Source organism: Procambarus clarkii, chromosome 28, assembly GCF_040958095.1.
Source record: "Procambarus clarkii isolate CNS0578487 chromosome 28, FALCON_Pclarkii_2.0, whole genome shotgun sequence".
Taxonomy (NCBI): Eukaryota; Metazoa; Arthropoda; class Malacostraca; order Decapoda; family Cambaridae; genus Procambarus; species Procambarus clarkii.
This window is the reverse complement of record NC_091177.1, coordinates 3,577,251-3,598,861: the sequence shown is the minus strand read 5'-3', so window position 1 is coordinate 3,598,861 and position 21,611 is coordinate 3,577,251. Positions and strand designations below refer to the sequence as shown.

The 21,611-nt window shown below is 36.9% G+C and overlaps 2 protein-coding genes across 2 annotated transcripts in view; one reads left to right on the top strand and one right to left on the bottom strand.

Annotated features, from left to right (window-relative positions):
* The window catches only part of LOC123755003 (forkhead box protein A2), a 15,924-nt gene extending 7,558 nt beyond the window's left edge, over nucleotides 1-8,366 (top strand). The window contains exons 2-3 of the mRNA XM_045737384.2: nucleotides 2,842-3,166; nucleotides 4,962-8,366. Of these exons, the coding sequence (XP_045593340.2) occupies nucleotides 2,842-3,166; nucleotides 4,962-5,629 (993 nt within the window). The 3' untranslated portion in view covers nucleotides 5,630-8,366. The remainder of the gene's footprint in view (nucleotides 1-2,841; nucleotides 3,167-4,961) is intronic.
* LOC123755004 (protein-lysine N-methyltransferase EEF2KMT) lies at nucleotides 4,834-21,611 on the bottom strand. Its single transcript, XM_045737385.2, is given in 10 exon segments — nucleotides 4,834-5,623; nucleotides 14,279-14,380; nucleotides 16,901-17,041; nucleotides 17,181-17,286; nucleotides 17,474-17,569; nucleotides 17,571-17,732; nucleotides 18,016-18,033; nucleotides 18,035-18,208; nucleotides 18,592-18,744; nucleotides 21,453-21,611. Coding segments are annotated over 10 exon segments (1,119 nt in total). The 5' UTR covers nucleotides 21,603-21,611; the 3' UTR covers nucleotides 4,834-5,606.

Here is a 21,611-nt window from a genome sequence, read left to right as displayed (position 1 = left end):
ATTTAGGCATTGGCTAAGTTAAGTCTTTAGGTTCTGTTGGCGATTATTTGTATTTGTAGTAACGTGGGTGAAGCATTTACAGCGTTGTGGTTCGAACATAATTCGTCAGTGAAGCACTTGTTCCGGAAGTGTTCGGACGTCATCAGTTGTGAGTCGTGTGTAAACCGTTTTTCATTCATAAACAGCTGGGGGTTTGGCGGGTGTATGTAATAAACTTTGAGTCTTTGTATAGAGGACGGGCTGGCTATTGATGATATTTGTTGTTTGCAGACGATGAGACACAATAACATGGCTAAAGTAAGTTGACCAGACCACACACTAGAAGATGAAGGGACGACGACGTTTCGGTCCGTCCTGGACTAGTTCTCAATCGAGTTGAGAATGGTCCAGGACGGACCGAAACGTCGTCGTCCCTTCACCTTCTAGTGTGTGGTCTGGTCAACATATTTGTTGTTTGATTTACTCATTCGGGAGCTCGGTTTCCCTTTGTGACGCCTCGTAATGATTCCTTCCCTGTCAAACAGCCTGTTTATTATAACAGTCTATCATCAAAACAATGACCTGTCTAGTTCACAATGTGTATGTACAAAATATGGACTATATAAGTCAGTGATTGTCTCCACTATTTTACATTTGTCAAACTGACTGTTTTAAAGTGGTTCGAGACGGGCTTCGTTCACTTCCTTCAGTATAATCATCCCGTGAATTTTAACATCAATCAAAAATTATATATTTCTCGAATATAAATTTATATTATCGTAATTAGAATTTTGTTTATAGCTTAGGCCTAAGAGAGGTTAGGTTAGGTGTTTTGGTTCTGTTGGTAATTACTTGTATTTCCAGTACCTGGGTATAAAGCAATTTTTAAACGTGCGATTCAAATATTGGAAGTGATCGAAACAGTGTTCGAACGACAATGATAATGTTTATTCAAAAGAATGTGCACAAAGAACATGAGAGTACTGTACAATTGTAAGGACAGGAGTTACACATACTTTTTTTTATTATTTATATATACAAGAGTTCATACATTCTTGTAGAGCCACTAGTATGGGTAGCGTTTTGGGCAAGTCCTTAACCCTATGTTCCCTGGAATACGACCCCGCGAAGAATCGTTTTTACAACCAAGTACCCATTTTACTGTTGAATTAAACAGAGGCTACAGTTAAGGATTTGCACCCAGTAAATCCTCCCTGGCTAGGATACGAACCCAGGACAAAGCGCCAGGCGAGCGTCTTAACCACTACACCACGGGTACTGGCCAACTAATGAAGCCACTTTTTTTCGCAAAGCGTTTCGGACAGCGTCAGCAGTTAGGCAGTCGTGAGTCGTGTGTAAAGTATCGTTCATTCATCAACAGGGAGTTGGTCTGATGGCCCCCCCCCACGCTGTGAGGACGGGATGATTATATCTTATCCACTCCTGCTCATCCGTCGTCCAATTTGAGCTTGTCCAAAGAGTAATATTTCCTCGTAACCCCAAACTATAGTTAACATTTATTCCGTTGCATTTCTTTGTGATTTTTAAACTTTATTTCTATATTTCTTTGTGTGCGGGTCACACATTGCAGCTGTACACTAGCTTGTATGCGGGTACCGCACTGCAGTGTAATTACCAAAGTGTAATTGTGCGGGTATTGCACTACAGCTGTATGCTACAGTTCACTATGTGAGCGCCACACCACATCTGCCTACTCCAGTTTATAGCTGATATTTCACTATCTTACGTATTTAAAAGCTATTCAGAAATTTGCCAAAACTGCATTTACGTGTTGACCAGACCACACACTAGAAGGTGAAGGGACGACGACGTTTCGGTCCGTCCTGGACCATTCTCAAGTCGAATCGAATGGTCGATTCTCAAGAATCGACTTGAGAATGGTCCAGGACGGACCGAAACGTCGTCGTCCCTTTACCTTCTAGTGTGTGGTCTGGTCATCATACTTTAGCCACGTTATTGTGACTCATCGCCTGCATTTACGTGATTTTTCTGGTAATATCACCATTCTGATAACCTCAAGTACCTTTCTACATGATACCTGCATAATGTTACCCCACACACTATAGTTATCACGAGGGCATCGCCACTCTTGACCACGAAAGGAAAGCAGAGAAAAAAACGAGGTCGGAAAAACACAAGAAAAAAGATAACGGGTTTAGGTAATAACGGGTTTATCTGAAGGCCACTAACGCACTAGTGGAGACGAGGGACAGGAAGCGGCATCTTGTCAATGGCCCCCCCCACCCCACCCTGATGATTTTTTTCCATTTGGATTTTAAAAATTTAACTTTTTTTTTCGTACAGTACCTATGGCTTCAGCGAGTAGGCAGTTCCATGGGTTAATAACCCTATGGGTGAAGAACTTAATTCAGATGTTAAGCATCTCCTGTTTTCAGTCCTACACTGTTACTTGTTAAGGAGAAATGGTTTCAAGCTCATTTATTAAGTTATTAATTAAGTTGCTGCTTGTTATTATGGTATTGTTTTATTACGATTTAGGAGACTGCATACTTTCTCAAATGATACCTTAGTTGTTATTATTGAAAGTGAAGTAAAGACCCAATATATATGCATAAATTTATTAAAAAACTAATTTTCGGTTGTAACTTACATCAAAAAAATTGGATATAGGTTCTATACAGTACATTGAGAAAGGCTGTAGGTTACATCTGACAATTTGATTTTTAATACATTTATACGTGTACAGTATTAGGTCTGTCCCTCGCCTTCATTCAAGCACTACGGCATTGTAGTTTCTCCATTATTATTATTATTGTAGTTATTATAATATTTACATGTGTTCACATGTACTCAGTTGACTCCTGCTCCTCCTCACCCCAGAACTCCATCCGTCACAACCTCTCTCTCAACAAGTGCTTCCTGAAGGTGCCTCGGAGTAAAGACGAGCCAGGTAAAGGCGGGTTCTGGAGGCTGGACCCCGAGTATGCCGAGTCTCTCGTCGATGGAGTGTTTAAGAAGCGCCGTCCAGCTCGACCAACACTTCCCCCACCGTCTAAGTCCAAAAAGAGCAGAAGGCCGCCTGCCCACCAGCAGGTGGTAACCCACCCACTGGGCATCAAGGTGGTGGTGCAGCCGGCGCAGGCAGCCTTCATGCCGCCCCCCACCAACAAACCTCCTCCTCGGCCACACATCCTCACCCAAGATGGTCAGTTCTTTGGACATCCGTTTTTTTGCTTGTCTATTGTAGCAAAATTAACATTTCAGATTAAGTTTTTCATCTACCTGTACAAGGATATACTCGACAAATATAAGAAACTTTCATAAAGAGAAATGGAGGTTTTGTCAAATAGTTTACAATAAACTGCCTAGTTGTGAATTATTAGTTGACAATTATTTAAAAATTAAAACGCTTCAGTAAACAATAGGTTCTGTAGTAAATAATAACCATTACAAGAAACAGAGAGCATCATGACAAATATTAGTTATTACTGGGAGCAGGAAGGAAGAGGCCACTGGAGGAGACTGGTATGGACACACCGCCATGCTAAAAGTTTGCAACTCTCCAACTACGAGATGAAGTGGGAATTTTATTACAAATATTTTTGAAGTGAGAAGCGAGTTTGATCACCACATCGAGTGTTTGAGATATCTAGTTACACATGCTCTAAAAGTATTCAGTTTATCTCGTAAATAAAATAGCTTAATGCAAAGTTAAACATTTTCCGCATTGTGCAAGTGTTACCTTGGGAAAAGTTGATAACAAAAAAATGTGATTTATTCCGAGGTAAAGTAATAGATCTAGAGTTCTTAAAAGTTCAAAGATCAAAAATGTCAAAGAAAACAATCGGTAGTCCATTCAAAAGCAATGAGTAATGGCATGTCACTTTGAGTGGTTTCCTTATTACACAAACGAGCTTATGGCACTGAAGCCGTAGTGCCATTATCGATACATCAGGCTCCTGTTGCTATTTCTGCTCGCAGGAAGAAAGTACCATTCTAAAAATAGTGATCTTCCCCCCCAACATTGATTAAAGAGGTGTATGTATGAATCAAAAATCATCTAAATACAGAGGAAGATTCACCGAATAAAAGCGAGTACAGTAGTTTAGGAATCTTGAATGTACCAAACATATAATGAATATACATTAGAGTAAATATAGTTTTCAATTGCACATCAATAATGACCAACATGACAAAAAAAAATCAAGAGTGCTTCCTAAACTTTGTTCTACATGCAAGATCTTTGTTTATTTTGACCCCACCATGAAACCATACTTTATTTTGACCCTACCATGAAATCATACTTTATTTTGACCCTACCATGAAACCATACTTTATTTTGACCCTACCATGAAACCATACTTTATTTTAACCTTCTTTGTTTGAGATGTTGCTACATTTGTGTCTGATGTTTGCTATACTGACCCTTCCACAACAACACTTTTTCAAGATGAAAGGCCCTACAGGATATATCTTGGAGATTAGATTAGTGAAATCTGAAAGTAACTTGGCACATAAACTAACACAAATACTGTACTTCATTAGTTCAATATTTCTTAGTTTATAAATAATAAAGGTACTGTACATGGTAAGAATATTTAAAAATAAAAATAAAAAATTAAATTTAACTGCATGTAATGGATGCTTTCCATTATATGCTAACCAATTTAGGTTACAAGCATGGTCGAAGAGATAACATGTTTGATATGCAAGTGGCGAGTGTGAAGATTGGGAGATTATTGTGCAACTATAATATTTTGGCATAAATTGGAAAACGGTGGGGAAAGGGAGCACATTTTGTCTAGTGCAAAATCTTAACTTAAACTTACAGCATACTTTATCATTATTCAATAGGGAGTCAAATACTGTAAATGTTTTTCATAGTCAATTTATTTTAATTTATTCATATGGAAGTAAAAAGTAAAATTCTGTGACATACAAGACAATAAATTATTTATTACAAGAATAAGACTAAATTAAACCATTTTCATATTTTTCAGGCATTGAAGTGGATGAGGAATTAAGGGAAGCTAGCAATAATCTAAGAGATGACTTGGTTTGGTCAACATTGCTTGGGGAGGAAGTCCATGATGATTCCTGGCCATGTCGGGCCCAAGAATTAGTAACCGACCTCAGTCAGACTGGTGACCCATCCACATACCCTGCCACAATTACTACCACCACCTCTGCACAACATCCCCACCTGCATCACCATCACCAGAATCTCCATCACCATCATCTCCATACAAGTGACCATGCGACTTCTCAGCACCAACAGATTGTCACCATTACCACCTCAACCAACACACCTCCAACGTTACCATCCTTAGAACTTAGTCCAGCATCTCTAGGGGTGGAGGAGGATCTCTTTACTAGTCCCGAGTATTCTGAAGCTTCTAATGATGATGCCGATTCTCTCACTTCTTCCCTCAACATCAACAATGGTGTAAATTGGAATAAAGGAGGGTACGGGGAGCTTCCATCCATTAACACATTTTGCAGTAGTTTGACTCAGCTTACGCCCTTGGAGCCATCTACAGCACCCGTGTTGGTACAAGACGCTCATGCTTGCTGGGGCCCTGATTCTGGATGGGATGAAGCCAAGACGTTGTCCTTACTTGATGCCAATCTTGACTTTGATAACCTTATAGATTTGGACGTTCTGTAAAACAAAAAATAAGGTTTACTTTTGTTGAAGATTCAACAAAACAAAAACGATGTAAAATGTTTAAGATAACTGTACCTAACAGAGTGATTACTAGATAAAATATTTTAATTGCTTTCATAAAGTGAGGAAAATATAAATTCCTGAATTTGAAAGCAGGAAAGACTTTGGAGTTATAGTGTTTTACTAGTGAAGCTCACAAGAAGTCTGGTAAATTATTATTTTTCATTTTGCAAAAAGGTGTTTACCAGCAATTCTTTTACTTGCACCATTTTACTCACCAGGAATCCTAAAATCAGAACTAGTCCAACCAAGTCTAGTCATAACCTTATTTCCTTATTGTGGTAAAACTGGGAGTGGCCTAAGAAAGAGGAGGCAACGATCTCTCATACAACTAGCAATGTATGCTAGTTATTTTAATCTCCTTGTGTTAAGTGTGCCGAGTGAGAACCAGAGAGGCATTATTTAACCTCGGCTGCTCTCGGGAAGTCCTGAATTCGCTGTGCCATAGCCTGATCATAGAGGAGAACTTTGAGATTTCTCTTGAGCTTGAATAATGTTGCTCGTACAATGCACAAAGAAAGTACAGTAACTTTAGCACTTGTGGTATCTTCAAACTGAATTGTTTTCATCCCACACAAGCTATAACAGTTGCTAAGATTGTTGATAGGAAGTGTAAGGAAAAATTCTCTTAAAATGTGACACTAAACAAAATGTCTCTTGTACACATTTCCTATAGGGTAATTTGTAAAAAGAATCCCTCAAAAGTAATTTAAATACGTACTTAAAACTAGTTTTGTACGTGTCTTTCCCTCCATACTTGTCAATGTACATAGTACTGTAGTCGTGTTTGCTATGGCAGTTTCCCTATACTTATTCTAGTCACTTACCATATATTATTTTATCCTTTGAAAATTAAATCATACTATAATATACTGTATACTAATACTTGTACTTCTAAGGCCATAGGTGTTATATAGTCAATGTATCTTCTTGTAAAATTAGCATTCTAGTTTTAACTGTCCAACTTGCCGTCCCATGCTGTGAGGCGCCCAGACCCTGCACTCCGTCCAGTCTATATCCGTCCAGGTCCGACAAGAGAACCCTACTCTCCGTCCCTCGGTTCCTGGAATGTGTGCTTGCGAGTCTGTCTGCTTCTGAGAGACATGCTTTCTGAATGTGTATTTTTGTTTCAAAGCATGCCTTCTTCTGCATGTGACATTTTGAAAGTTTGCATTCTTCTCAAATAGCATTTTAAAAAGATTGATTTTTGAAAGTTTATCTTTTCAAACATAAATGTTTTGAACACATGGCCAAACGGAAGAATGGCAGATCTCATTATGAAGGCATCAATTTTTGCCAAGAACTGGCATGTCTTGTATGATGCACTTTTGAAGAAACTAGAACAATAATATATCTACAGGATGATACATAATATATCATTGATGGCACAGCAATTTTATGCTTTTATGACAGATAAATGAATACTGTACATTGACAATAAAATCAAATTATGTGTACAATCACATAGTATAGTACTCTGCTATACAAGAAGTACTTCTTGTATAGCAGAGTAGTAGTACTTGTATAGCATACAGTAGATATGGGGGTATAGAATGAAAAAATGATCCAGGAATTTTGCAATCATATTTTTATGTATTACCTTCTTTGGAAGCTGGCATACATTGAGAAAATATTATGGCAATGGTAAGGTAACTATGAGGATAAAGTGCTAAGCAAGTTTAAATATATATATAACAAAGATGAGATTGAACTGGCAGTCGTAAATCCCATTTATCTCTACCAGTCACTCGCTAAACACTTGTACCCTTAAACACCTGACTTGGCACTCAGGTACAGTACATGTACTTGTGACCTGAAGAGGTTCATGTGTTAAGTTTAACTAACACACTTACCAGTTGCCATCTCTTCTATTCCATGCTAACCTAATCCACATCCCAAGTGTTACGTTCCCTCTCATATATCACCGAGACCAATCTGCCCTTACAAGCCATGAAGAAGTGTTGTGTGCCCTCGTACTCACACTTTCCTTCTCATGTGTACTTGAGAAATTGTGTTAAGAGGCTGAAAGCTTTATTTCCTAGTCAATGCCAGTAGTCATGAGCCTAACTTGATGTACTGTACATGAACATGAAATATTCTTGTTTGATAATAAGGCTATTGAAACTTCAGCAGTTGTTAATACATGTAGGAATGGTCAAAAGCCTAACATATTGAAAGAAGACCATATAACCAGCCTTCTTTTGCATGTAAGAGGAGCCATTATGATGAAAACAAGATCATGAGCTTTAAATTATCACTAAAAATAAGAATGCATTCAACCATACAAGTCTGTCTAACTTTGCCTAGTCTAGGTTAAGAAACATTTTTATTATTTCCTTGCATAAGGTTCAGATTCTGTTCAGTGATGCAATGTATCAAGAGAATGAGAAACATCTCAGTGGAAAAGACAAAAGTTCCGTCCACAGGACCATGATCATTAAGATTATCTATTTGTGCTTGGTTAAGAATAGAATAGAATTGGATGAAGTTAATCAACTAGTCAGTAGAGCAGTAATCTAGAATATTAAATATGAATGAAGAATGAATGTGTATGCATGTGACCTTGAGTGAAACGTTAACTTAAGGGATGATTGAAATTATCACATTAAATGATGAGTGACAATAGTAATAGAGTAAAGTTAAGAATAAAAGCACAATATTTATTAGACAATACAGATCATTGTATTTTAATCAAATGCTCTAGTCCATAACCAATATTACAAATGACAATAATGCCAAAAAATCAAAATGGATACCTACCACATCAAGGGTAAATTCCAGTGTCCATACAGTCAAATATCTAAATCACATTACAGTATTTTCTTGAAACAAAAATGAAATTCAAAATATTTCTTAATTATGCATTCTACTTTTAACTGTTCTCAAATTAAAAACAAAAGAAAAACTTTATTAAAGTTATGATCAAATGTAGTCTGCCTTCCTATTTGGAACAAAATCTGATCTAGACCTTTGTGCAATAGAGAATACTTATTTATGGCTATATTTTTCTATATTAAGAGATGTTATAGCAGTAATATGTGCATAATGATGGAGACTTGTGACAATAATGCTCATAAACACTGGCAATATTGCATTATGCAATCCTACATAAGACTATAATAGTGTACAATTTAAGCTATAAACTAGATTAAAGAACAACTTGCACCACTGTATAACAAAGCACATATATAACGGCAAAGAGAGCATCACTAATATATAATGCGACATCACTAACATATTTTCCACAAAATGCACACACTTGTACTAATTACAGTACAGGTACCGTATACATTTTTATCATTAAAATAGCAAGAGTTAAAATAAACATAAATACTCCAAATATTTATGCTTTATGCACTTAAACTTTAAGCATTTATACAATTCACTCTCGAAGAAACAAATTGTTTCAAGATATTGCACAGATCAATAATGCATATATAACTGCACGAAGAATACAAAATTGGCTGCTAATTTGTCACTGCTTAAATAGAGAAATGTTAAAAACAAAAGTTTTAAGCATAATAAGGGTACCATTTAATTGGCCAGAAAATATTAACATGTGACACATCTTCAGGTATGGTGCAATATAGATGCAGCGGAACACAATGATTATTACTCCATGACATAACTTCTCTACCAAATAGTCAAGTAAGACACACTGCCAAGGAGCTCCAAGAGTGTGCTAGCATTAGACGAACACCACAATCGTTTGGATATAATCCTCAAGTGCATTAGAGTATCATTACAGTATAAACATTTTGCAGCCAGGTCTTCTAAGACATGCTGAGCAATAATATGGAGCATAAATATTGTGCGGGTTTAGCCAACCCCCAAAAGCTACATGTCTGTGCGGCCGAAGGGTTAATCAATCATAATCATTAATGTTTTAATAAATATCTTAGCCACTTAAATGAAACTTGGAAGCCATTCATTTTATCGAGAACTAAATACATTCCTGATTAATTTATTTAACTTACCATATTTAAGGAAAATAAATAAAATAGGGTTTTTGATAATATGAAAAATGGAATTTTAAAACTATTATACAGTACATAGTTTAAGTATATTTTGTATTTTCATATCAACCCATGTCTAAATGTAATTATAATACAGTATTTCGTAAAACAAAATGTAATTAAATTTATTACTTAACTCATTGATGTTTTAATAGTAATAAACAAATCTATTTAACTAAAAAAAAGCTACTGTTTGAATCTTCAATAAAATTTTGTAATAACTTCTTTGGTGCAGTCTAGGCACCATAGCCAAATCTTACTGAAAATATTATTAAATCTTCCTTAATGTTTTCTATCAACAGAAATTCTATAACTCGGTAGTACGGTATGTACATTGAATTTCTACTACACAATATATTTTACCCCCTCAAAGGTGATATTAAAAGATAATTTCTGCCTAAAATGCCCAGGACGACTGAGTGAAGCTACTGCCTCTGACCTCAGAAATGTAATCTGGAAGAGAAGTTGTGTCTTGCAGTCGATCTATATAATATGTGTATATATTATATGGAATATACTATATTTTGAACTACAGTATGTATTTCCATTTTAATGTACTATCTATCATGGCATCCATACCAATAACTGCATCTGACACAATTCTGTGCAATTAGTTAGCCAAGTAGATAAGGAAAATTACTATTTACCACCTTCAGGTCACAACAATGGGTAGTCATAGTTCATGGTATGCAGTGGCAGCCACTTAAATTTTGTAAAATTTATATTGACATATTTGTTCAATATAAAGTAATACTGTACTGTAATAAGATTCAATTTCTGTAGCATTCCTAAAGTCAAATGTTTTTTTAATAAATGAAAAATGTTTGTTAAAATTCAGCTATGTATTAGTCACATTGAATTATTAAAATTCCTTAGCTAATGAAAAGATCTTAGGAATGAATGGTCTCCCTTATATGTATGAAATATCCCTACATAACCTTTTCTCTACTTACGATGTGCAGTGTAAGCCGTTACTGCTCCATAATGCTTCACCCATTACTAGTCCACTATGCTTTACTCATAGCTAGTCCATAATGCTTCACCCATTACTAGTTCACTATGCTTCACCCATTACTAGTTCACTATGCTTTACTCATAGCTAGTCCATGATGCTTCACCCATTACTAGTTCACTATGCTTCACCCATTACTAGTTCACTATGCTTCACCCATTACTAGTCCACTATGCTTTACTCATAGCTCGTCCATAATGCCTCGTCCATTACTAGTCCACTATGCTTTACTCATAGCTAGTCCATAATGCTTCACCAATTACTAGTCCACTATGCTTTACTAATAGCTAGTCCATAATGCCTCACCCATTACTAGTCTACTATGCTTTACTCATAGCTAGTCCATAATGCTTCAACCATTACTAGTCCACTATGATTTAACCATAGCTAGTCGATAATGCCTTAACTATTACTAGTCTGCTATGTTTTAACCATAACTAGTCTGCAATGCTTTAGTCATAACTAGTTCATAATGTTTCAACCATTACTAGCCCATAATGCTTCAACCATTAATGGTCCGTAATGATTCAACCATTACTAGTCCACCATGCTTTACTCAAGGATTGTATTTGCTGTGCTTTGCTTGTATTGACTAGAACTGTCTGCTTGGATTTTCTTTCTAATTTAAATATTGTATATCTGAAGAAATCAGACAATTTTACTACAGAAACCAGGTGAAAAGATGAGCAGATGGTTGTAGTACACGTCGGCTTAAGGTCATTGCAAACACGACCATAGCTCTCCCTTAGGGTAGAACAGCGAAATTTTGATCAGCCGAGTATCGTAAAGATTTGTTAACAATAAGCCTTACTCATTTGCTACTTAAAGGAAAATAAAACAAGAGTGCAGTTCAGAAAATTATGTTCAGAATTATTAACCTTATGATAAGACAACCAAGCATAGAGGAAACAAATTTCAATAACTTCATAAAAAGAAAATTAAGTGCCTAAATTTTTTTTTATATCATGTACGAATTACGAACTAATATAAGTATAACACAGTTTTCTTGAGATTTGTTTTACAAACCTCTATTTAACATTAATTGCACTTTCATGGGAGCTAAAATCGCTGGATGAGATACAATTAAATAGAATGTTGTTTAAAGTAGATATAGCACAAGGCTGAGCAAAATTTGACTGTTTGATGTTGTACACGTGTATCTGAGTTTACAAGTCTCAGTAACACATCACACCAATGTGACCAATCTCACACCCGAGAACAACATGGGCATTTGGCTCCATGTAATGTGGTGTGCAAATGCATTATTTTCTCTCATTATTACAAAACACTGTCTGCATTATCATTGTATATATTACTAACATAATTATTTATTCTGTATTGTCCATATAAAATAATTATTATGTAGGCCATACTGTCCATATTTACTTTAAGCATTTTCCAAAATTTGCTTTTGGATGATTAGTTGTGGTTTTTTACGACTTATCACCAATTACACATTTTGGAAAAGCTGATCAGCAATATGCAAACACTTCCTCATATGCATAATAATTACTAGCCCAAGGCATAGCATCATCAGTAAGTTTGACTTTTTTTGTGGTCCTCAAATAAAATTAGTTTCTTGTCTTTTGTGTTTTATGAAATCCAAGACCTTATCTGCAATAACCGTATATTTTGTACATAGATAATTTAAACAACTCTCCAATCACAATGTTCAGTATTGTTCACAATACTGAACAATTTGGAGGATCCAGACAACTTCTTTAAAGGTCAGACGTAACATAAAGAACAATGGTTTTAAGCTCAACAAGCAACAATGTAGCACTGAAAGCGAGATGCTTTTTCACCAATAGGGTTATACACCCATGGAACCACCTACCTGCAGAAGCTGTAAATGCCAAAACTCTGTTGAATTTTTAACTCAGGCTAGAAAAAATCATCAGCACAAATGGGGGACCTTTGACAAGCCACTGTATTCCTGTCCTCATTGAGACCACTAGTGTTAGTGGTCCTCAGGTAAATTCAGGTAAAAAAACTTCAATCCTAATGCACTTTCCCTCATACTTCAACCACTTCCTAAGTATACACTGTAAAGTGTACCTCCCATATAATATCAAGATTCAACTGATTAAAATCTTTTATATAGTACTCCAAGATCACTGTCAATTCCCTCTTTTAATGGCCAGCTATCTTGTCTCTTCAACTATATACTTTACAGTATATTATTTCACGTCTAACATCTTCATGAAACAATCATCCAATTATCATTCAACATTAGTGTGGTTTTACGTTATTACAGCGGTACCTCGGTTTACGAACTCCCCTGTTTACGAACTTTTCGGGTTACGAGCCCGATTTGTTAGGAAAATTTGAATCGGGATACAAACTTCACCTCGGGATACAAGTTTGTTGATACACGTACGGCTGACCTAGCGCATGGTGGCACGGCGATCGCACCTCAGTTTACCAGTGCCTCGTGCCCAGTGACTATTTATTCCGCCTGAATTCTTCACAAGAATTTACAGTTTCTTTTCGGATTTTTGGCTATTTGAGCATAAAAGTTGTTATTACCAGTATATATCTCGCCATGGGTCCCAAGAAAGTCAGTGGTAAGGTTCAAGGCAAGAAAACACATGTAAGAATGACCATAGAGGAAAAACAAAAGATCATTCGTAAACATGAAAATGGTACTCGTGTTGTTGAACTAGCTAGGCAGTACAGCAAATCATCAGAGGAGGAAGAGGAGGGAGTAGAGAAAGTTCCTTTCCTCATTAATTAAGAAAATATGTGCAGTATGGGAAGGACTGCAAAGTTTTGCTGAAAAGAATCACCCAGAGAAAGTTGTACAGGTAGTAGGCCTTTGCATTAATCTTTCCAATGACATTGTGATGCCTCACTACAGTCAAGTGTTGCAAAGAAGGGAAAAACAATCTTCAATGGAACGTTTCCTTGTGAGAAAAGTGAGAAAATCAAGCAGTGAGCCACAACCAGGACCTAGTGGTATGCAGGCAAAATGTGCCAGAGAGTCCACTCCAGAGAAATCTTCACTGCCTGATGTTATAATGGAAGGGAACTCCCCTTCCAAACAGTAACACCTCTCCTTCTCCCCCCTTCTCAGCCATCTTACATACGCAAACAGGAGTCATCAGCAAGGGTAATTAATAACTTGAACATACTTTTGTGGTGAAGATTTGAGCAAATTAGGTATAAAATTTACTTTGAAGTGAAGTTTTTTGGGAGTCGGGAACGGATTAATTCATTTCCCATTATTTCTTATGTGAAAAATCGCTTCGGTTTACGAATTTTTGGGTTATCAACCGTCTCCAGGAATGGATTAAATTCTCAAACCGAGGTACCCCTGTACACAGGAGTGTAATAACGCAAAACGTCTCATAACAAAACTAATCAACTTCAGCCAACCTGCAATGTTTATTACTTTTGGACAGGCTATAACAGTCCTGCAATTGAAAATACTGTACAACTGAAAACAGTTGATGAGAAGAGTGGAGAAAACCTTTCACCAGCCCCTGACATCCAGGCTCCACGATGGCTCCAAGAGACAGTTGTCAGAATAACATATAAAATACCAGATGTAGTACTAACCTAATAGGGATATATGGAGGATGGTGATGGAACATTTTGGTTGTGACGGGGATTCTTGGTACTGGTGGTAAGATTCGGAACATGCAGCAAGACCCACAGATGCTGAAAAAACAAAAGATAAACCAAGATGTCTAAGCAGTCAGAATTGTACTTCAACATACTGTACTTGCAATCGTAAAGAAAGAAAAAGCATACTTGGATACATGTATTTTATATGAATAATAAGATAGCCGAGATTAGAAGCAAAAATGGCAAGAAATTTTTAATTTTGTAAGCATAAAAAACAGGATACACAAATTTAAAATTCAACCTTATTTTGAAATTCTTGAATGTTTCATTTAATAACCACACTTCACTCATTGTAAAATTGGACACTAATATTACACACTGATCCTTACAAAAAACTAATTATCAGTTGTATACAATGTCAAATTAAGTACCAAATGCATATTATTAAGGAGATTAAAATATGGGTGTAAAAACTATAACAAACTAATTATGTGAGTAAAGTAGCAAACAATAGACTGAAGTATTTGTGAAGTAATTTAATTAAAAGTGATTATTGTACTAGGGTAGTACAGTACATAAATACCTTTGCAGGCCTAGATGTATGGCAAGGAGTAGGCAGTAGTGGGGGAACATATACATTTAGAGTTTGCAGACAATGAATCTCAATAACATGGCTGATGATACAATGACCAAACCACACACCAGAATGATGAGGAGACGTCGACATTTCGGTTCGTCATGGACCATTACCAAGTTGATTGTGATCCAATCGACTTGATAATGGTCCAGGATGGACCGAAGCTCTCATTTCCTCATCTCTGGTATATAGTTTGATTATCATGTTTACTTTTCAGTTTGGTGGCCCATAAATGGACAGAATGAAGTGCGCTGCCTGCTGTATGACAATACAAGTGAAGTTATTATTTTGTAGGAATATAAGTAATGTTATATTATTGATAGACTGAAAAGCTGGGATGATAGTAAAATTGCCAGTGAGTGTATGATGGGGTTTTGGCAGCTTTTAAGAAATTATATTGTCTTCAGTATGACTACTTGCCAGTAACGAATGACAGCAAGATGGCTGCAAGCGAGGAGCTGTATGTGGTTGGACATCCTGGCTCGTAGGCTAATGATTGCAAAGTGGCTAAATACTGTTCTATTTATATCATAGCCCGCTGGTTGACCTTATTAATATTATTACTGTAGAACTCTTATATGTATACAGTACTGATAAGCTTTAAGCATTACTGGAAGACCAGGCATCTCATATTGTATTAACTGGCAATGAATTAGGTTATTTCACAGTGACGTTTGTGTCATTTATTATAACCCCCATCTGTCCTGCTAAATGGACTCTGGTTACTGTAGAGTTTATATATGACTGTTTATACTCTATACCAAAATGAGTTAATGAAAGACCAGGGGCCTTAAATATTATTGTAATATGAAGAAGTTGGTTTCACCATGTTGTTGTTTCTTAGTGAAATTCTGTCTGTCCTGTACCTTGGATTCAAGAGATGGCTGAATTACTGAACATTTCTTATTATAAGGTTTAATAAAGTTAAGTATTACTTCGGAAGCTTCATTTCTTCCATAAAGGGGGGGGGGGGTCAACTAGTCATACTAGACTAACTTTATTTAACTGGGGGCAGGGCCTTGTTTTGGATGACTTTAAGGGAGTCGTAGCACTTAATTACCACACACTTGTGAACCACACAGCGATAGTCATGAATTTGGCTCGGTTCAACTTTTATCCATCTTGGTCAATTGTAATCAAGCCTATCGACACTAATCTCTACAAAGGGTCACCTGCTGAACCCTAGTCACAGTTTGTATGCGATTCCCCATTTCTACTTCATGCTTAAGTTCCTCATGATGCTCCAGCTCTTCAAAGTTTTCTGTGGTCCAACCTTCCTTTTACTCGGGTGTACCAAGATCTGAAATTTTGACATCTAAGGTATGAGGATCATATACCCGAAGCGAATCTAGCTCTCTCGGAATATGACTCTACTGCTGCTTCCTGGCTATCAGATCCCGGCTTCCTCCTAGCTGGTAAGTAATGTTTTGTTTTTCCCGGAAAAAGGTGGCTGGGTTGTCAATCTCAGGTGCTCAAGTGTAAGGCATATTACCACAGTCTTTAATGTATTTCGTGTGAGAACTGTTCAACTTCTCGAATTGGGCTCTGAATATACCAGCTCTCCATTGACAAGTGACTCTTGTGCATGTCTAGGAGTGCATTTCTAGGTTATTCCAGGTTACCCCCATGAACAGTCTCTTTGTTTCAACTCTCCTTCATTCTTTTATTTCTTGAATCCGAGATATGTAAGATACTGGAAAAGTTTAGCTTACCCTTCAGCTTTTCTCACAGTAGGTGGCTCGAGGGGAAGGGGATGGGGAAGTATATGCCTGGTGGGTTAAGGAGGGGTGGACATTGGTTTGATTATGATGTGGATTGCGGTGTACGGTGGGGTGAGTGGTGTGGTGTTTACAGTGCCACAGTTTGAGTACTCAACCTAATGTGGAAATACCGGTAGTTAAAGTTTCCAGAGATGTTCCTAGAAAGATGAATCAATACCATTAGAAACAGCTACAGAAGCCTGTATGAAACATTACCCAATGTATCTTTGAAGAAAGCATATGTATCTGGGTTCCTTATTGTACTGGCAACATAAGCTGCTGAAGCAGGGTTCTTGCTGAGGGTATCCTTTAATATGTTTACTAAATCTCTTATTATGTCCGAGTCATAAACCACATCTGAAAGTTTAATACACAAGTTTAATAACAAAAACCATTGAACAGTCTTATCATATGTAACATTACAGTATTTCAAAGCGATGACAAAGCCCTCACAATGCCATTATTTAAACAGTGTACCAACAACTAGAACATTTACCTGCAGCAAGAATAACATCAACATCACAATCACAAGAATCACTTGCCCAATCTAATTTTTTTATTTGCACATCGATGTCATTGTATTTTATGGTAACATCATTTGCCTGAAACATTGAATTCATCTGAATTTTATACATTACATAGTAGAACATAAGTACCGTATGTGCAATATGCCAAACTCTCAGCAAAGGGACCGCAACCTGGCCAATCCTAATATGAAACAAAATAGTAGAAAACAGAATTCATGATACAGCACATTATCTTCAGACATGTCACTGCCACTGTCCTTACCCAGTCATTAACAGTGGATGTTTTGTCATTATCATATTGCATAGAGTCAAAGCCCCTTCCAGCAAGATTAAGTTGTATGTTTTCTGATAAAGTCTTCGAGGACAGTCGGGTGAATGTCAGTAAAGGTGTACGATAAGGGTTTACACCTACGGAGAACTGTTAGGCCCAATAGACCTAAACCGGCACCGAGCTCTAGAATATTTTTATCTTTAAAATGAGCAGATTCTTTGCGACACCAATCTGCTAAAACACGACTAGCCTGCAAAAGACAAACCGACTTTAGTTCAAAGACTGTTTTAACATAAAAATAAAAAAGCTTCTAAAAAACCCAGCGAGATTTACATGCAATTTAAAATGTTGTGACAATAACATTGCCAAGTAGTGTAGTATTGCATACTGATGCAATACTGCCATTAGAAATTATCTTCTGAAGTACTGTATCATCTTAAATATCTGCAACAGAATTCTTTATCCTGATTATATGAAAATAACACCACCTTAAAGCTCACGGAGCACGGATACAATAATAGTACATTACAAACCTCCCAAGTACACAGGCCCTGTTGTGCCATCACAAATGAGTTTGCACGTTTCCTTTAGCGTGATGACACCATTGTCCTCCAGGTTGTAGGTTCGGAAGCAGTATTTACTGCACTGGGTCGAAGTATCTTGAGAGAGCATTTTTGTGTATGTCATGTAAAGTTCTTCACACACTTCATGGTTGCTAACCTCGATCTGTAATAATTGTAATATACAGTATGTCACTACATTCCCCGCATTGATTTTAAATGGCATATGCTTATTATCAAACATGTTTACAGTATGTTATTAAATTTTGTAATAGACATGTAGACAGCTACTCATCACCAAATATGGGTATGGGTATACCTGTTAGGGACATTAAGCCTGTGAATGGTTTGTTGAGGGCCCTTAAACAAGGACGAGGTTGTGGCCAGGTGGTCACATGTGCAGCTACTGGTTAAGCCCAAGATTAATGTTAGCTTGACTGATCAATTGACAATCCCATTGTCCTCAGCAACACCAACAATTAGATAAATAGATAAATAAATAAATAGATAAGATATATACATGTATATATGTAATGCATTACTTTATACCTGATGAATGAGTGCTTTGAGGAATAAGCGAGTGTAGGCCAAAGTCACAGGGTATTTTTGAGCAGTTGGGTGTTGAACAGTACTGGTGAGAAGCCGTTTCTGGAAATCCATTGATTCATCATACTTGAGAGACGTTAGCTGTGCCTGGATACCCTGGAAAGCAATCAAATGAGAGAAGAGCATTAAACTGGTATCAGTAAGGGCTTTCCCTGGTGTCAACTAGCTCCTTTCAGCTATCCACGCTTTTCTAAATTAAATTATTAATTGAAGGCAAGGTAAAGATATACTGTATTAGGCAAAGTTAGGTTAGCCAAAAATTATGATGGGTGCATGAAAAGTCACCCATAATTTAATCATCATAATCTAACTTTAACATAGCCATAATAACCTAACTTATTCAGGAAATCCAAAGCAGTATTGCTAACTGGAAACAGCAACTCACCCTCATAATAGTTATGCTAAGTTGCATATGGTACATGGCATGTCAAAAGCAACACCTAAATGAAGTTCATGGACTTTACAAGATAATGATATACACAGAGAGTAATCACACTAACGTGACTGCATCAATGTGTTCAGAAGATGTGACTGCATCAGTGTGTTCAGAAGAACTTCAGGTTGCAATCCTTATCCATGTTGTGGTCTAGTCGCTAGAAGCGTGTGCGTGGGAACACCCACTGCATAGGTTCGAACTCTCATCACTGCTCCTACGGATTTTCTCAAGATAATGATATACTTGATAAGATAATGATAAGCCTGGGAACATGTTAGTTGGTAATGTGAGAACTCCTGAATGCTATCAAATCTTGTTTGTATCCGACTGTCTAGCAAGATCTACAATACTATACATATTTAACAATACAGTAGTTAAATAATCTGTAAAGAATACAATTTATTCTTCTAGATGGTTTACTATTACTCTTGATAAGAGTAATTGCATAGTACAGTACTGTAATTTAATTTCCGCAACATTCCAACGACACGGCAAGTATTCAGTGCCTTTATATTTGTAATACAAAATTCTAAAAATCTTGGAATTAAGTACTGGTATTTTAATTTCTCTATTATACTATACAGGTCACTATTCTAACAACAATTTGTTGGCTGCCATTTATTAGGAATAATATACTGTATTACCTCAATAATGGTAATTAATTAAATTGGATGGAGATTAAAGGAGGTAAGGTGTAAATCGGGAATACTGTATACCATTACCATCGGCAAGCTGGTGCTTGTCGTAAGCCAGTTCGTTAAGTGTTTCCTTTAATTTGCTCAAACATGATTGCTCCTGGATTAGAAAACAAAAATTAGAAAGACTTTTGGGCATGTTCCTTTGCACCCAATACCTCTGTTCACCTAGTAGCAAATAGGCACCTGACAATCGTTTGATTGTTGTATAGGTCATATCCAGGAGGTCAGTCATTAGCTAGCTGGAGTTTGATAAGCCCAACAGGCTTCCTGTGTATGACGGTGAGAAACCATAATCTAATATTTCATTTGTTTGCCTACCACCAAGCTTTTATTCTTATATTATCTCATGTAATTAGGATCATTCATTATAATTTACTGTGGCATTATCATTATGATAAATCTGAGATAAAAGATAAATTTACTTATTGAATGTGCATCTTTATAGCGCACATCTATTGTCAAACAAATAGCATTAGGAGTAAACCGACACCCAGGAGTTAGGTAACTGTTGTGGGATGTATCTTGGGGGATGTTCCATACTTTGCATAGGATGACTTAGATATGCCTAAGTATGGGCTTCCTGACCTCAGCAACATGTTATCTGTTGGAAATGACTTATTTGATTAATCCTGTATCGTTTCAATTTTTCCCAAACACTACACGAGGTAAATCTCATTAAGGATATAAAACTTATTAGGTTAATAAAGACTTGGACTTGAGACTTAGGCCAGGCTACACAGTCAGACAAGATAGTGGGGTCCAAGAGGAAGAGAGAGGAGCTGCCTCGTATGGGCCAATAGGCCTTCTGCAGTTATCTTTGTTCTTATGTTCTAAGATCTTACTCTGCCTGTGATCAAATTTAAATAGGATTTTAACATATTAAAGCCATGTAGATGCAAGCTAGCATTATGTAATGCATTTAAAATATGAATGAATAACAAATTTATGTGAAGTAATCTGATGGCCATCATTTATATAGTGGCCTCAATGGGGACAGAAAGCTGGCGGTTTGTCAAAGGTACCCTCATTTTTCGTGAGAATTTTTCTCAACTGGATTTTTAACTACAGTAATGTCTTGCCATTTATGGCTTTGGCGGGTAGGCAGTTCCAAGGGTTTATAGCCCTATGAGTGAAAAAGCATCTCCTGCCTGTTTTACATCCTGCATTGTGGCTTGTTGAGCTTGAAGCTGTTGGTCCTTGTATGTTATATTTGATCTTTTAAAGAAATGGTGTGGATAAATATCCCCTAATTTGTTCAGTGTTTTATAAGTTTCCATGAGATCTACCCTGTGACCCTTAACCTGTCCTGGTATTCGAGAGCATCACCCATGAAGTGGATGGCAAAGTTGTACATAAATTTATATATCGTAGGTTTCTCTGCTAGCTTAGGTTGGGTAAAGATAGAGAGGTTTTCAAATTAGCTGATAAACTGTCTTTGGTATGTGGCTTGTATCAGTGGTCAATTGGAAAGCTGTTAGGTTGGGGTGTGGTTTTAGTGGAGCGATTCATCAGAAAACTTATTCAATTGTTCAATATTTATCTCTTAAATCTTCTTTGCTCCACCAGGACCTTACTAGCTAAGGGCACTCGGTACACCACTGTTTCATGGGAAGAAACATTATACCTTATGTCACCCTAACCTGAGCTTAGAGATGAACCAATTTACCCACCTTCCAAGTGATATCTTTCAACGGATACATTCGCAAATACTTCCACGAGAGTGTCTGGAGTTCCTGAAGCATGGTTAATATCCACGAGTGTGTGTATGGAGGAGCGGTGACCTGGGCCACGTGGCTGTGTTGACATATTGATGTTGACATGCTTTCGTC